The sequence below is a fragment of the Symphodus melops genome, assembly GCF_947650265.1.
Source record: "Symphodus melops genome assembly, chromosome: 3".
In the NCBI taxonomy this organism is placed as follows: Eukaryota; Metazoa; Chordata; class Actinopteri; order Labriformes; family Labridae; genus Symphodus; species Symphodus melops.
The window spans coordinates 17,705,440-17,720,597 of NC_136693.1; the positions used below are offsets into that span (position 1 = coordinate 17,705,440).

A 15,158-nucleotide genomic window follows, 5' to 3' on the forward strand; every position below is an offset into this window, starting at 1 on the left:
CTCAGGTCGTGCAGACATGGCAGCAGCATATCGATCCGTATGAGAATGTGTGGATGAGGTTTTCTTCCATGTAAGGCCAAACCTTGGCCTTTAATACTCTTCTGTCTTTCTGCATCTGGTTTGTGTATGCACGCGGGCGTGCATCAATAACAAAACTAAATGAACTTGGAGCATGATTGAAAATAAAAAAAATCTTTTATTATATTTTTTTAAAAATAATTCAAATGTATAGGAGATATAGCCTAAATTATTTGTATAATAGTAAGGGAGAATAAATAAAAGTGTTAACCAAAAAATAAACCGTGATAGTCCTGATTAGGGTTTAAGTGCATAGCCATATTGTCAGTGTTTTTGTTTCCCTGTTGTCAGCCTCCTAAGTCCATTATGTGCGCAGGACTGCACGCTTGGACAGCCACACTTCGAGGAATTAGTGGCCCTTTGTCTCGACACACGTCACACACACGCCGTTGACATTGACTTCACATCAGAGACAGTTTAACTTCTTCTCTTTTTTTGTCTTCTTTTATTTAACTCGTTCAACCGAGCGCTGTGGCTATTGTAGGGACCCTGACAGATGCGGGGCCCCTAGCAGGTCCAGGACAGGGAAAAGTCTGAAAGGTTAATCTGTCCCCCCGCAGATGTTGGCTTTGGGAGTCTTGAAGCGTCACCTTTGACATGTTCTTCGTTCAGCGGGGGGTCCAGCAGGACACTGACCGCTGCAAGCTGTCACCTCGGCCGGCTGAGGACGCCCTGTAATACCGCTCTATTAGGATAAACGGCCCCTGACATGGCCACAGCTTTTATCCAGCATATAGCATTATGCATTTCAACAACACAGACAGGCAGGCATGTTATGTGTCACTATGTCATTTTCTCCTGGCTTTACATAATATTGATGTTTGTGTATACTTATTGGCTACCATCTGGTAGTTTCTGTAAGCTAAATAAAAGTTAACTTATTGGAATCAATTACATTTGGCGTTTTATTTTCTTTAATTTCAGGTCATTGTTAAGTTTTTATTACGTTTTTAAACTTGACATGAGTATGTGTGTATCCTCATATAGGAGACACACACACACACACACACACACACACACACACACACACACACACACACACACACAGAGCTGGGCTTGGTTCGTTAAGCCTAATGGTTGAACAATAGACACATCTGCTCATCTTTTTCTATCAAAAGAGAAGGTACTACAGTCTTCTCCGTTTGTTTAAACCGCCACATATTTGGAAAGGGTGTTGGGGGAAGGGGATGCAGTTTAAACCATGGAAAAATAAACCCATGTTTACGAATCGTTAGTGTTTTATCTTAACTTAAGTAGAGTTACTTTTTTATATTCCTCTTCTATGTCTTCTTTTTAGCTGTGTGCACTTTGAGGTGAAGACAAATAATTTCGTTGTATAATGACAATAATGGCATTATTTTCTACTCTATTCAAATTGTAGACTAACTTTAGCACTATATCAGTTTAGCTGCTATAAATAATCTTGCTTTGTTAGAATTTCTGACACTTGGTTTTGTTTTAGAAATTCGGCGAAAATGAATTGGAGGTTTAAAAGACTTTGAATCCAAGACATCTTCAGTTAAAATCAACTCCAAATGAACCCGGAAGTTAACTTCATTTATGCCTAATGATTTAAGGAGGACTGAAGATAAAGCCTCATTATAGCGCTAATGAATCTCTCAATAGGCCAATATCTTAATAATAGACTAGGCGCACCAAGTAAAATGCCACATTTCTTTTTGTGAGGATTTCGTAGTAGACACGTTTTTTAGATTATTTATGTTTAGGTAAAAGCCAAACAGGGCTGAAAATCTTCAGGGATGAACCGCTTTTAGCAGACCTGTGGTTTGTAACCTCCCTTCCTTAATAAGGTAGCTGACGTCAGAGCAACGGGGCGGTGTGTGCGCGCGTGTGTGGTAGAGAGAGAAAAAGAAAGAGAGCATAGGAGTGTTGTGTGTTTATAGTGCGCATGTGCAGACAGATATCTGTGCTGCGGTGGAAGAGGGGCTGGAGACACACAACTAGAGATGGCGCGGCACCCGACCAGAGCGCGAGGACAGCTGGTTGGCGGTGGGGGGGCTTGAGTCATAAAGAGAGTACCGAAAATAATAATAATAATTAAAAAAAATACAAGAACAAGCGGGATCCGGGAAAAGGAGTTTCCATTCTGCAAAACAACGTCAGAGAAAAGCAAAAAGTTAGAAGAAAACGAGAGCAGGCTGATGCTGCCAAAGGAAAAGCGCAACAAAAGAAAATAGAACTTTACTGCACGTGAGGACTTCTGGACATCAGCTACCTGAGGTAGGTCAGATAGATGGTTGGTCCACAGCACTACCCGGATCATGAACGCACAGCTGTCGATGGAGAATATTGGCGACCTGCACGGAGTGAGCCATGAGTCAGTGTCCGGTCACGGAGAGCTGCTGAGCGGCCACAGTCCACATTCCCGTCCGGGGCACCGGGCTCTGAGCCACCGCGCTATGGGCATGGCGACCCTGCTGGACAGCGGAGACTATCACCACGGACACCTGCACCCAGCCATCAGTATGTGCGAAGCCCCCCCTGGCATGAGTGCAAGCAGCACCTACACCACCCTAACCCCTCTGCAGCCCTTACCCCCCATCTCCACCGTGTCCGACAAGTTTCCTCCACATCATCACCACCACCACCATCCCCATCATCCTCACCATCACCACCACCAGAGGATCCCCGGAAACGTCAGCGGCAGTTTTACGTTGATGCGCGAGGACCGGAGTTTGGCACCCATGAACAGTCTGTACCCTGCATATCATCACAAGGACCCCTGCATGGGTCAGAGCCTCTCCCCGCTGTCCGGCTCTGGTCTGGCCAGCATACATACGACCCAGGCCGGCATTCCTCCCTACGCCCACCCCGGTGCCGCCATGCCTGGTGAGAAGATGCTCACTCCCAGTGGGTTCGAAGCGCACCACCCGGCCATGCTCGGCAGACACACTGAGCAGCACATGAGTTCCTCGGCAGGCATGGTACAACTCAACGGCCTCCATCACCACCCACACGCCCACCTCGGTGCGCAGGGGCACGGCCAGGGGCTGGGGAATAGCCGGGAGCAGGCCTCGGGGCCCGTGCAGCAAGGAGGCGGCGGTGGAGGGGGTGGTGTTTCTGGGGGCCAGATGGAGGAGGTGAATACCAAAGAGGTGGCGCAGAGGATCACCACGGAGCTGAAGCGCTACAGCATCCCTCAGGCCATCTTTGCCCAGCGGGTCCTGTGCAGGTCCCAGGGGACGCTGTCCGACCTGCTGAGAAACCCCAAACCCTGGTCCAAGCTCAAGTCCGGTAGAGAGACCTTCCGCCGCATGTGGAAGTGGCTGCAGGAGCCTGAGTTCCAGCGCATGAGTGCACTCAGGCTCGCAGGTGAGCGAAGCCTCGGTAAAGCCCCTTTTTTTGATTTCATCTTCTCTGAACGTGTTTTTAAAAAAAAAGTCACTTTCACTGGAACATTAGAACTCAATGCTACTTTATATTGAACACTGGGCAATGTGGGCTCGAACCGAAACTGAATGTGTAGCTCTTTGTCATGTATAGAGGGAAACAAAACAAACAAGAATTCTGCCAATGAATGAGGGCAAAATCCAACCAGGGTAGCATTCAGGACAAATGTTCCCTCTGGAGGCTAAATGTTCATTATTATAGTTAAACATAATGTTGTTTCCATTGCTTATAAAACTTGTCTCAGGTATGCATTAATTGATTCCTTCAGATTTGGCCTCCAATTTTGTCATTTGTGTCTTTGTGGATGAGGTCTGCATTGTGGTCAGATACATCACAGCAGGTGAAAAAACACGTTATAAGTACTGCACAAAGCTGATGCTCGTGCAACTATTTGGTAGCCTGATATCCATCTACATCCTATCCTGACACTACATGGATTTTTTGGGGTTGAGTGAAACAAGTTCTCATGTCATTTTACCTCAAGATATCGACCGCTGGACTGTGTGCGTAAGATGATCCCAGGCCCAGAAATCATTGGGAATGTGTTTATTTAGGTGTAGATTCAACTGATCATCTTTTTTGGTCTTGTGTTGGGTGTAAACAGAGAGAGGGAATAGTATGTGCGGGCACTTGCTGTTTGGAGTTTAACACACTAAAGTTAAATAAAGGAGGAGTGTAGTTTCATTAAGGCTTATTAAAGGCAATGTTGTGGAGTCGAGAGCACACGCTTGTGTTTTGGTCGTATACTCGCCCTGACTCGGCTGAGGTTTGTCTAATTAACTGATAGACCTCTGTAATAATCTGTCCCTAAGGTATACGCACAAGTCAATTAGAGCGTGCAATGAGGCCTCAAACGCACGTACGCGTTCACAGGCACCCAACGGATTTTTTTTGTAACTTTCATGAGTCTAATCAATGTCCAACAAATGGTCTTTTTGGCTTTTGGAAAAAAGTGGGCTGCTTCAGCCATTTGGATTACTATTCGCTCGCATTTGCGTGGGCGTGTGTAGTCACACGTGTGGGCGCTGAAGTGTGACGGCAACAGATTATTTTTCAGTTTTCCCCTTCTGCTGTTTGTGTGGATTGGGAGGGAGAGGGGGGCGGGGGGCACATTTTATGACTTACTTGCAAACTAGAACATGTATCTGACTTAATTTTTCGTTTCGTTTCTTTGATCAACCTATAGCCCTCACAACAAGTGAATACGTATTGATATTAATGAGAGTGTTTGTTTTTTAGATTAACTCAAATTTATACTGGTTATAATGGGAGAGTAGATAGTTTCGGCTGGCGTCAAAATAATATACCCTATCTCGAGAAATCTCTTTTTTTAAATAAATAAGAATTTTAAACCTTTTGGAGAGAGACAAAAAATTAAGAATTGAAATATGGCTTTTGTTGACAAATGTCCCAAATAATCTACGGGACAGAAAATGATTTACAGTTAAAAAACAAAACAAAATGAATTTGGAGAAAATAGTCTGAGCCTATTTTATTGATTCGTTCGTTCCTTGGTGAACCAGATATGTGATCGTTCGTTCTGAAGTAGATGTGGTAACTATTGATTTTAGACTTCTGAAATTAATCTCAGGTCTTTTCTCTGTATTCAATTACCCATCTGAATTTCTTTGATAACATATATTTGAAAGTGCCTGATTATTTGGCACAGGACAGAATAAATCCAAAAATTAGACATTTATCGGAGAATGAGAAGTTGGCTAAATTTGTTGTAATTTCAGAGACGATGTCGCTGTGCTTTTATACATTCTGAATGAATGAATAGGATCCGTGTTGCTTATAGAAAATTCTGAAACATATTCTTGTGTGAATGGTCAAAGGGTGTTTTTTTTTCCAGCTGAATAGTTGCTGCTTAGTTGTGTTTGTTGTGTAAGGTTATGAAACGCAGGACTGTCGTCAGCCCATGTCACTGTGTGTTTGAGTGGAGTTATCCGTATATTTGTAATGATTAGCTGTAGGGGCAGCAGCTGTGTGTGTGTGTGTGTGTGTGTGTGTGTGTGTGTGTGTGTGTGTGTGTGTGTGTGTGCGTGCGTGTGTGTGTGTGTGTGTGTGTGTGTGTGTGTGTGTGTGTGTGTGTGTGTGTGTTTGTGTGAATAGTCTGATAACGAGGTCGTTGTTGTGTCCCCCTGGTCCTGGGAAAGCTGCTGCCTCTTTGCTCAGGCCTCCTCCTCCTCTTGTCCCAGGCTCGAGCTCTGTGGAGGCTCCTGCTGTCTGCGTGGCCTTCACTGCTGCTGATTTATAGCAGAGAGAAGCTCCGGCTTTCTGTTAATATTTAGCAGCACTGGAGACACCGGGCTGCTCAAATTCACAAATACTATCCAATTTATGAGCAAGTGGATAGCATGCTGCACTGCACCCACACACAACTCAGGCAATGAGGTTAGATGGGGGGTATCGGCTTCTCAGTTGAACCTACATTCACGTAATAGTTATGTACTGTATATATCTCATTGAATATTATTGAAGTGTGTCGCTACTTAATTAAATCTAAGAGTTCACTGACAAAAACTTGGAGTTAAACATTGAAATTAAATTATAATACAACAAAAATGCAAACCTGAGGAATTGGAAATAAACCTATGTAAACACATAACTGGTTAATGAAATAATGTAGCAACACAAAATTATCGCCTAGTAAAATATATGTATATGTATTTTTGTAATCACAACTTTGTACTTAAACGACCTGTTCTGAAATTAAACCATGTTAATTTAAGAATTGCTTGGTTGTGAGAATAAGCCATTCATTAATTTCCCCAGCAAGTCCATGTTGGGCCTCGCTGCTCAAACAGCTCACGTCTGCCACCTACTGTTCTCCGGTCACAGGTGAACCGAGAGTCGCCTGTCTGTCTTCCAGCCAGGGCTCAAAAAGAAATAATAATGAAGAAAAAATAAAAATAAAATAATAATAGCGATTGGCTGAGATGACAGCTGATTTGAGTTGTTGTCACAAAGATTCAATACAGCTCATTTTTTTCTGATATAAGATGACCTGTCGTTTAGTTCTCCATAGTTGTGCTCCACTGAGGGGTCCGTTTGTTTCAGCACCGCGGACAGCGCTCATTGTTCCCGACTGACAGCCTCCTGTCTGTCTGCTCCACATTTAGGCGTCACAGAGCTCCTGTTCTGGTCAACAGACCAACATAGATCACTTGGGATTCCTGTGGGGTACCCTGTCAAAAAGTGAAAGAGTTCATTTATGCTGTTATTTCCGATGCAACCTTACAGTTTGCCCATCGACAGATAGTATGTTTTGAACAAAAGTAGCATCCAACATGGTATCTGACTGCTTAAATGATCTAAAGTGGTTGTTTTAAGATTTAAAAAAGCATCTAACATTTGTGTTCATTTTTGCATTAAAGATGCAAAACGATTCAACAACACCTTTTCAAAACCTCCAACATTACAGATCCCACTGAGAGCCTGAAATGTGCTCTACTTAATCCAGTGTGAAAACTGCAGTATTCTTGTTTAAATCTAACTTGTATCTAAATGTGGCAGCCAGTTTGACCAGTTAATGCAAGTTAAACTACAGAAGTGGGCTTCCCATTCAAATACAGCTGCAGTGTTTTTCATATAGTTGTGAAGACACATGAGACACATGAGGTTTTAGAAGTGCTTCTTTCCAGGATTTTATCCACAGTTTTCAGAGCATTATGAAGATTGAGAGGCATCTACCACACAAAACTGTGCTACTGAATTTTAAGATAATTGTGAATAATATTTTTTGGTTCATTACTTGATACGATATCCTTACTATAAACATGAATGGAAGAGTTGTTGTCTCAATAGAACAAAACCCTTTACCATGATGTAATTTTTTATGGAAAGCTTCACCTGTTTTTGACCTTTATTATTGTACCTAAGCAATGCACCTTAGTTTTGGAAATGCATAGACAATATCAAATATAAGTTATAGATTTAAATATTCTCATCAGTGTCCCAGTTAAAACAAAACCTTGCAGAGTTTTACATGACGATGGTAAATGGAACAACTGAGATCATTCTTGGGTCTGTCCATGAAAATACTTGCAATTCTTTCACAGTAGCTTTCTGCCATTATCCATGCTTCAACACAACTACATCCTGCAATTTCTAAATAACATACACTCATTTTCTGTCTCTCCTCTGTACTCTCCACAGCATGTAAGCGGAAGGAGCAGGACCACGGCAGGAGTGATCGGGGGAACATGTCCAAGAAGCCCCGGCTGGTGTTCACAGATGTGCAGCGACGGACGCTCCACGCCATCTTCAAGGAAAACAAGCGTCCATCCAAAGAGCTGCAGGTCACCATTGCCCAACAGTTGGGCCTAGAGCTGGCCACAGTCAGCAACTTCTTTATGAACGCACGCCGCCGGAGCCTAGATAAGTGGGTGGATGACGGCTCCGGTCACTCAGTCAACTCTGGCCCCAATATCTGCACCAAAGCCTGAAGATGGATTGATCTGACCAACTCTTGGACTGACTCAACCTCGGTGGAAAAGCTTTAAAACTTTAGAGAAACAAAGAGAAACTTAAAAGAGACATTGAAGCAACATTTTGCCCTTAAACCTGTACTATATTGATATTTATAGTATCCAAAGATGAAAAAACAAACCAAAGACTTCTTTTTTGACCTGCTTTGAAATGTTTGTTTCAGCAACACGTTTATGTGTAACATTCTGCAAAAAGCCTATAGTTTTACCCTCCCCTTCAACACACATTCACTGTCACTGGTCTATAGCTTTAATATACCCCACTTTACCTCCCCAGCCAGTATCAAGCTATCATTCACCATCCTTATCTTTAATCTGATTGGTTGGTTTTAATGATGGAGGTTTTAATCAGCCTGTTGGCAGTCTGGTCTGCAGATGTCCACACCCTTGAAAAACAGCCAGAATGTGGAGCTCCAGTGGGATTGGCCAATCAACTTTAAAGACAAAAATAATCCTACAGGAGCGACTGGATTGTTCTGTTTGGATGGTTCAGCTGTCTGTCTCTCTATCAAGCATTCCAGACAGACAGGGAGATGCATCACGTGTAGGCTGCTAACCCCGAACCAAAATCACAAATAGAAAAAAAACCCCCTCATAGTAGTGCTTTCCTCCAACATGCTGAAGCGTTAAATTAATTAAACAAGAGAAACCAAAGCCTTCTACAAGCCAAAGTTGGTCATTCGTCTTACATGAAAGTTTAAAAACCTTTGAAATAATTTAACCAAAGAGTATATTTTGTTGTCAAAATATTGTAAAACGTATTTTTAACTGCTAAGAAAGACTGTTAGGCAGCACAAAGAAGAGGAAGTGTTGCTTAAAGTCCACACAACATACTGAGTCATGCTTCAATTTATGTTCCATAGAAATGGAAATATTATCTGACACAACCATAGAAAACATGGTAAAGTGCTTTCTCAATCAGTTTTGGTTTATATATGAAGACTCTTAATTTATGACACTTTACTTAACTTTAAGGATTTTCTCCTGTTTGACGATATTAACAAGGACCCAACATTAATCCACCAATGAGGTTGGCAACTGTGGCAAGATTATGCTTGTTTTTAACAGACAGATACCTCAGGCGGAACCAGACTTATTGGTAGACAGTCATCTGCCAAGAATGGATTGACACTTGCCTTATTGATGCCTTATTGAATCAAACGAAATATTGCAGTCATATATCTTTAAAAGCAGTCTTATTATGAAGCGTTATCATTGCAAAAACATCAACTTCCTATACATATGTTTAACTACTGTCCACAGATTTGCCTCAAGTAAATATGTGCAAATAACAGCAGCTTGAAAACAATACCAAATCCATTTAGCCTTGTGTTTTCTCTGCCAAGGTGAAAACAAAAGGTGGCTCTAAAACTGGGCTTTCTTGACACTGTGAGGGAGACAGACGGCCTCTGTGTGAACGCTCGGATAATAAGTATTCAGCATCAGTGCTTCGGGCCTGTGTGCTTCATGCCTATTTTGATTTTATCCTCCTCATCAAAGATGTTGTGCCGAGGGGATGATATCAATGATCAAATCACTTTCAGGTACTTACACAGCAATGTCAGCTCCTCACCTGAATACAAAAACACCCCACCCTGCCTGTCTTCAATCTACAACCCCTCTTTACTCTCCATCTGTCCTAGTGAGCTATGCATTTCAGCACTAAGAGGAAAGCACTACACGGGGCCCGCCCAGGGCAGCCTATCATTAAATATATGGGGCTTTCCCCCCTTGCCTTCATCTTACTCATGTCCCGGGTTAGCAGCTCTACATTCATCAACAAGCGCTGAAGGAGAGGCGCACACGAGAGAGAGAGAGAGAGAGAGAGAGATAGCCTCCCCATCTCTGAGAGAAAAACCGGAAAGACAAAGAGACAAAAAAAATGTGTCAAGACCTGCTGATGTTTTATAGTGTGAACCAAAGATGCTACCTCACTCAAGTTCCATACGTGATTTCTATCACTTTGATGATACCAAAGATAACCAAAGATTTTTTCTTCTCATTGCACGGCCTCTATGAGTGGTGTTTGAAGATGTTGTGTGTCTCCCCTCTCCCCTCCCGTCTACTCTTTCTTTTCCTTTCTTCTCCCGTTTCTTCCCCTCCTCCCACCTGCACTCAGCCCATGCACCCCTGCTATGCGTGCTCTTGCTTCATCTGTGCTCTGATTACAGCTCCGTAGGTAGTCATGCTGATGTAGCTTTAGGCAGATATGCTGATCTAACCATAGATACACACAAGTGGCTACACAGGGGCCCGCAGGGGAACAGGGATGTCATCAGAAATGTGATCAGTTTTTCTTGTAGCTTGTAAGCTGCACCAAAGTTAATCTTTTTTTTAAGACCATTTGTTTGCAAGAAATACGTATGGATAATATGTATGGAAAAGAACATTTTATTTTGATTTCTAAGTTTCATGATAACATACCTGAATGTGATGGATTACTCTGTAGAAGTGTCTTTTTGTTGGACCTTTGCTTGTCCTTGGCCCTGCCTCTTAGTGTGTATCTATGATAATATTGATCCAGCATATAGGTCAGACATCTTTACATGACAATAGGCAGACAAGCTGACATATCCATGGGCAGATTTGTTGACTCAACTATAGGCAGACATGTTCCTGAAAGTAGAAGCAGACGTGTTGCAATCTTTCTAAAACTCCCAGGACGAGTGCCTTGCTTGAACCAAAGTGTAATACCGCTGTTGACCTCTCACTTTTGACTCTGCGAATACCTCAGCCTGTAGAAGGGCCACCACTGAAGAAACAAGGACGTTTTTTTTTTCTCCTTTTTTTTTTTTTAAAATCACACCGTGGTGCTTTTGCCAGCTCAACCATGCAATGAAAACATACCAAAGGAATTTCTGTTGTCCTCTTCTACAGATTAAACCAAAGGTCTTTGTTTCTTCTATCCCTTGCCCCACTTTTAACCCTCCTTTGCTCCTTCCCTTCCCTCCTTACCTGCCTCGTCTCTCCGCTGTGCGTAACAAGGTCCAGCACTCTGGCCGTGCATGTCTTTACCAATGTCTCTGAATACCTCATAGTAATAATTCCTTTGAGTTCTGCATTGAGACGTCTATCCGTGAGTTAGGCAGAACTCCACTCTTGTGGTAACTGTTGTTGTTACTTAAAAAAAAAGCTGTATTATCTATTTTGAAGTTTGTTTTTTGGCAGAAGTGCTCTGTTCAAAGTTGCGGAGGACAAGTTTCAGGGTTGATGTATGAAACTTAAGGGATGGAGGGAGAAGCGTATTTTTTATCAGACATTGGTTTATGCCAATATTATGACGGTAGACTATTGCTTTTACAGGGTAAAACCAACTGCTGTGATATTGTGTTCATATTTTCCCTTTTCTCTACTTCTGTGTTGTGATTTTTATTTAATTTCATTTTTGTAATGGGTAACCACTGCTTTAATTTATGCATTTGTAGAAATTATAGATTTGTATATAGTAGTTTTTTTGGAAGAAAAAAAAACAAAAAAGACAGTTTTATGTTACAGCCTTATTTCCCACGCTTAGATATAACAAAGGAGTAGTTTGTATTCTTCTTCAGCTGAATCCTAGCCGGCATTTCAATGTGTTTTAAACACTGCCAGAAACCTAGACAGTTGATTTGCCAATGCAGACAAAGTCATACAGGAGCTACTTTGTTGAACAGCTGGCAAAAAGCAGTGTGTACGTGTGTGTTTTTACTATTCCTTTGACTTTTTAAGAAAACCGTTATTTTATGGGTAATACTGCACATCCAAAGATTTTTGAAACAAACCAAAAACTGGACAAAAAATATGTATAAAGTTGAAAAGCACTGGCATTTGTGAGGTAGACTTAACGAGTTTTTGATTTGCCATTCGCACGGGTATAGAATGTAGAAGGCGTAGGGCTGTGTAGACAAGCTTACTCGACCATGTGGGGAATCTCCTGTTCAATGTACAATCTGAAGCATCTGAAGAATGAGGACTGCAAGTCCCACTCACTTTGCTGTCTCATGCACAGAGTGAGGTAGAGTCGAGGCTGGGCAGCCGGTCTGCCAGGGGCGGTGCTGTGGAGCTGGGTCTGTTTTTATTGCTGAAGCACTGCCACCTCGCGCCACCTAGTATCTGTTATTTTGGTACATACTCGTGTAATGACTATGAGCAAAGTCTAATAAAACTGCAAAGAACCTTAACAAGGAATCAGTGTGCAAGTGTGTACGGGGACAACCACCTGGTTGACTCAGTCCTTTTTTGTGTGTTCTCGTATTTTTGTATTTCTTTACTATGAGTCTGTCTTTTGTTTTAAATCTGTATGCTGCTGGTGTGTGTGCATGTGTGGCTGATTTGTGCATATCACAACAGTAGGCCTGACTTCTTCTCGTTGGCAGAGACCTTACTATTATATAACATCAGCATGATATGCAGTTATGTCACTGAGTGTGAAAGTTTATTTTTTTTAGCCAACTATCATGTGATACAGTGAGGGATGTACTGTACTTTTTACTCATTTTTACACGTTGTGTTATTTATTTTGACCCTAAGGAGTTCCCATATGATGGGTAGCTTGGCTACAAGTCTCATTACAATACTGCAGCGCCTAAGACAATCATCTGGATCTCTAACGCTGGGGAACTAGTTTCTCACCCACAGAGGGGTGTCCTCCAGCTCTTCATACACAAAGATGCTTGAAGGGTTTTGATAAACAAGCATATTTGTTGTCATAAACATTTAGGATTAGATAACAGTAGTCGTTTATCTTGCACTTGCATTTTTAAAATAAAACGTCATCGCCTCTTGTCCGCCTTGTGCTCTATCATACTTGATGTCTTACTTTTGACCTCCTTCTCAACTCACAATGCTTTTTCAGTTTGTGCGTGTGTGTGTGTGTGTGTGTGTGTGTGTGTGTGTGTGTGTGTGTGTGTGTGCACAGTTGAGGAAAAGGGTGTGCTTGTGTGCCAGAGAGGCATTGCTGTCTGTGTTACTCTCAAATGTATTACTCCATGTCTCATGACTTGATTTGTTATTGCTGTTTCCAGGCTTTGCTACTGCTTTCTCAGTGCCGTGCAATATCATCTGTTGTGATTGCTAAGCAAATTTTAAAAAAGAAAGAAATTTGAGAAGCAAGTGATGATGTCATCCAGCTTTTTTCAGTGTTCAAATGTTTCAACATTTCTGTAGTCACAAAAAAAGTAGAAAAATAAACAGTTGGTACTTCCAGCCACTGAATCCTGCCTCTTGTTATCATTAGTTTGTCTTTATTTTTCCTGTTTTGGTTTTGTCTTCAATTTTATTGGCCAGACAGACAAATTGAATTAATAAAACATAAAATCAGAAGAGGACGTAGAGGACAAGACAAGCAGACATACAATATAAGTCTGTCTTGTATGAGGGCGTGCATGATGAGTAGCTTAAGAAGGTACCTTATATCCTGTCAGGGTTAAAACCAGTGGGTTCCTGTAAATATAATCAACCATTATAATTAGTCTATGAATATATATACATTCAGTTTTAATCTAATAACATTTCTCATTTTCTTGCAAATGTAATTGGCAACAAGCCGATTACATTAAAAGCTTGGTTGGAAATTTTTAATTTTTTTTTAATTTTCAGTGTTTTGCACTGAACTATGGTCCACAGCAAAGCTCAATTGAATTAAAGTGTGTCTCCATCTGATCAATGATTGCTACTTTTAAAGCGCTTCAACATATTTTCTTGTGTCAAGTAGTGGTGGGGGAAATAATCGATTGTAAGGTGCATCCTGATGCTTTGTATAAAGATTCTGCATTGATGCAGGAAAGTCCATAATCAATTATTAATGCAGTGGACTGGCCCACTGACGGTTCCGGGTTTACTGCTACGTTGGTCCGTGCACAGTGTTTATTCAAGATCAAAAAGGGGAGAACAGCTGCAGCCGACAAAACTATTCTTGAGTATGCTCTTGTTCAGCGTGATCAGGAGGACTTTGAAAAAGGAGGATATTTTTTGCAAAGGGGCAGCTGTTTGTTGGATTTATTTGTTGCAAAGATTTTGAATAAAAAGGTTTTAAATTCACCTGATTATCCAATTATATATATATATACAATTATCCAAAATAAAGAAGCATCGCAATGTATCGTGATGCATCGAGAATCGTTTGATAATCGAATTGTGACCCTCTGAATCATAATTGAATCGGACTGTGAGGTGACTGACGATTTCCAAAGATGGGTCAACTTTAACCATTCACTGTGCAATAAATGCAAACGCAAACATTTAAGAAGATTGCACAAAATAGCAATGATACCACTCTGTCTGACAGTTGTGCTATTGTTATGGTTGAATAGCTATCTTGAATTATTTCATGTCTTTGACACTTTAAAGCTGCTAAAAACAGTCAGCCAGATCAGGACAGAAAAGCAGGGGAATATGGCCTTTTAAATAAACCATAATGTACAAACATCATCTTAATCATTTCTTTATACACAAAGTCACACAGAATCACAAAAAATTGGATGCATCCACAATTCAACTCCTTTGTAATTTGTTGATCTAAAATGTCATGCTGAACTCTCATAAACATCTATTCTTGATCCATTATTTAAATGTGGAAAGCTAAACTTGATTATACAAATTCCATTTTTGAATCAAACTCGTGAATGTAAGTTGTTAAAACTGAAATATGTTTGTAAAACTAGAGTTTCAGTCTGAATTTCCAAAGATAGGACTGAAATTCCTATGAAAGTTAGACAAAGGACACGTAGACATTGGTCTTGTATTTGCTGCATTTCATATAGCTTGCCACCAGAGGGAGCTACAGCATGTTTTTTTTTTTTTTTTTTACAACACAAGAACTTCTTTGTTTGGGTTTGCCAACATCTTTAAAGGGAAGATTCACACTAAAATAAGATTACTTTAACCCTGGATTCTTGTTTATTTAGACTGTAAAATGAATGTGAGATTAAAGAATACCTATGGCATATCCCCTCATTGGAAATCAAAGCATCAACACATGAGCTATTTGTGTCATTTCAAGTTCATTTTCACACTTGACTCTGTACACTATGGACTCTAATATTAAATGAATGAGACTTATATGAATGTGAATGTTCCAAATTTCATATCTCTGAAATTTCTTTTGCATGGGCACTGGCTAAACTTTTGTTATTAATGCTTAGCTTTAAGTACTCCAGGTTTTATCTCTCAATTGCATCATTACGTTTCCACAAACCT

General features: G+C 41.1%; 1 protein-coding gene across 2 annotated transcripts; it reads left to right on the forward strand.

Annotated features, from left to right (window-relative positions):
- Positions 1-2,052: 2,052 nt before the first annotated feature.
- Positions 2,053-13,169, forward strand: onecut1 (one cut homeobox 1). 2 transcript variants are annotated; one of them, XM_079339270.1, is made up of 2 exons: positions 2,053-3,426; positions 7,651-13,169. In XM_079339270.1, the coding sequence occupies exons 1-2, from the start codon at positions 2,361-2,363 to the stop codon at positions 7,938-7,940; spliced, it is 1,356 nt and encodes a 451-aa protein (XP_079195396.1). In that variant the 5' UTR covers positions 2,053-2,360; the 3' UTR covers positions 7,941-13,169. The 2 variants fall into 2 exon arrangements, with proteins under 2 accessions (XP_079195396.1, XP_079195397.1); XM_079339271.1 differs by having other exon boundaries at positions 2,053-3,411.
- The last annotated feature ends 1,989 nt before the right edge of the window (positions 13,170-15,158 follow it).